The sequence below is a fragment of the Octopus bimaculoides genome, chromosome 2 (assembly GCF_001194135.2).
Source record: "Octopus bimaculoides isolate UCB-OBI-ISO-001 chromosome 2, ASM119413v2, whole genome shotgun sequence".
Taxonomy (NCBI): Eukaryota; Metazoa; Mollusca; class Cephalopoda; order Octopoda; family Octopodidae; genus Octopus; species Octopus bimaculoides.
Genome location: NC_068982.1, coordinates 150,882,697 through 150,883,676, shown reverse-complemented (window position 1 = coordinate 150,883,676; position 980 = coordinate 150,882,697). Strand labels below are relative to the sequence as shown.

General features: G+C 31.7%; 1 protein-coding gene across 8 annotated transcripts in view; it reads left to right on the top strand.

The window, feature by feature from the left end:
- LOC106874333 (coiled-coil domain-containing protein 171) overlaps positions 1 to 980 on the top strand; it is a 187,288-nt gene that overhangs the window by 143,796 nt on the left and 42,512 nt on the right. For all 8 annotated transcript variants that reach the window (XM_014922033.2, XM_014922031.2, XM_014922027.2 and 5 more), the window contains one exon: positions 153 to 290. In XM_014922033.2, the coding sequence (XP_014777519.1) occupies positions 153 to 290 (138 nt within the window). The remainder of the gene's footprint in view (positions 1 to 152; positions 291 to 980) is intronic.

Here is a 980-nt window from a genome sequence, read left to right as displayed (position 1 = left end):
CTTCAAATCTATATTCAAAGGTTAAAGACACCATGATCAAGAATTGAAACTGGCAGATAACCCATTCATGGTTATTTGCTAGTCCAAGTAAAGAATCTCCTAAAAATAATTATAAATGAAACTAATATATTCCTTTCTTTTTATTTTGAAAGATTGTCTTTCAAAGAATTTAGATGAAGGCAAACCTAAAGGCTTGCTTCAGTTATTAACCAGTCAAAATTTGAATGAATCTCTCAGGATGTCTGTCACTGAACTCCAAAAATTTGTCTCAAACGCTACAAAAAATGATGGTAACACTTCAGTTTATATTTATTTGATTCCCATTTCTTAGAATTTTTATATTTTACGTCCAATTATTTCTTTGTATAATAGTGCTCACTTGCTTAGTAAATATTGCTTTCATTCTTTTATCATAGTCATAATCTCTCTTGTTTTAACAAACATCACGGTAGTCCAACAACAGAGGGAGATGCAATTTGTCGAGTTTTACCTTCCCTTAAAAGCAACATAGAGATTTCAGTTCAGCAGTCCATTTGTAAGCTTTGCAGTGTATGTGTGAGAGAGAGAGAGAACTTTGCAAACAATGAATGAAACAAACATGAAATAAAAGTATTGTATAAATAAAAGGGCATTACTACAGATATGTTCACCCCTGACTTTGTTGCTTCATAACATCCAGAAAAATGGATACTTTTTAACAAAATTTTCTACAAATATCACTTAGATGTTGTGGCTTCAGAGTATATAGGAATTTATGGGAAAGAATTTTTGCGAGGGAGTGGAGAGAGGAGTTTCAGAAAATTCACACAATCTGAAATTTTTCCCTCATAACTTTCAGGAAGATGGGTATCTTTTAATGAAAATTTATACAGATCCCTTTCAAACAGCATAGATTATGATTATAAAGAAATTTGTGGGGGAAATATTTTTCAGGGATTTTCCCCATTTTTTTTTAAACCACAGCCTTCAAAATGATGGGG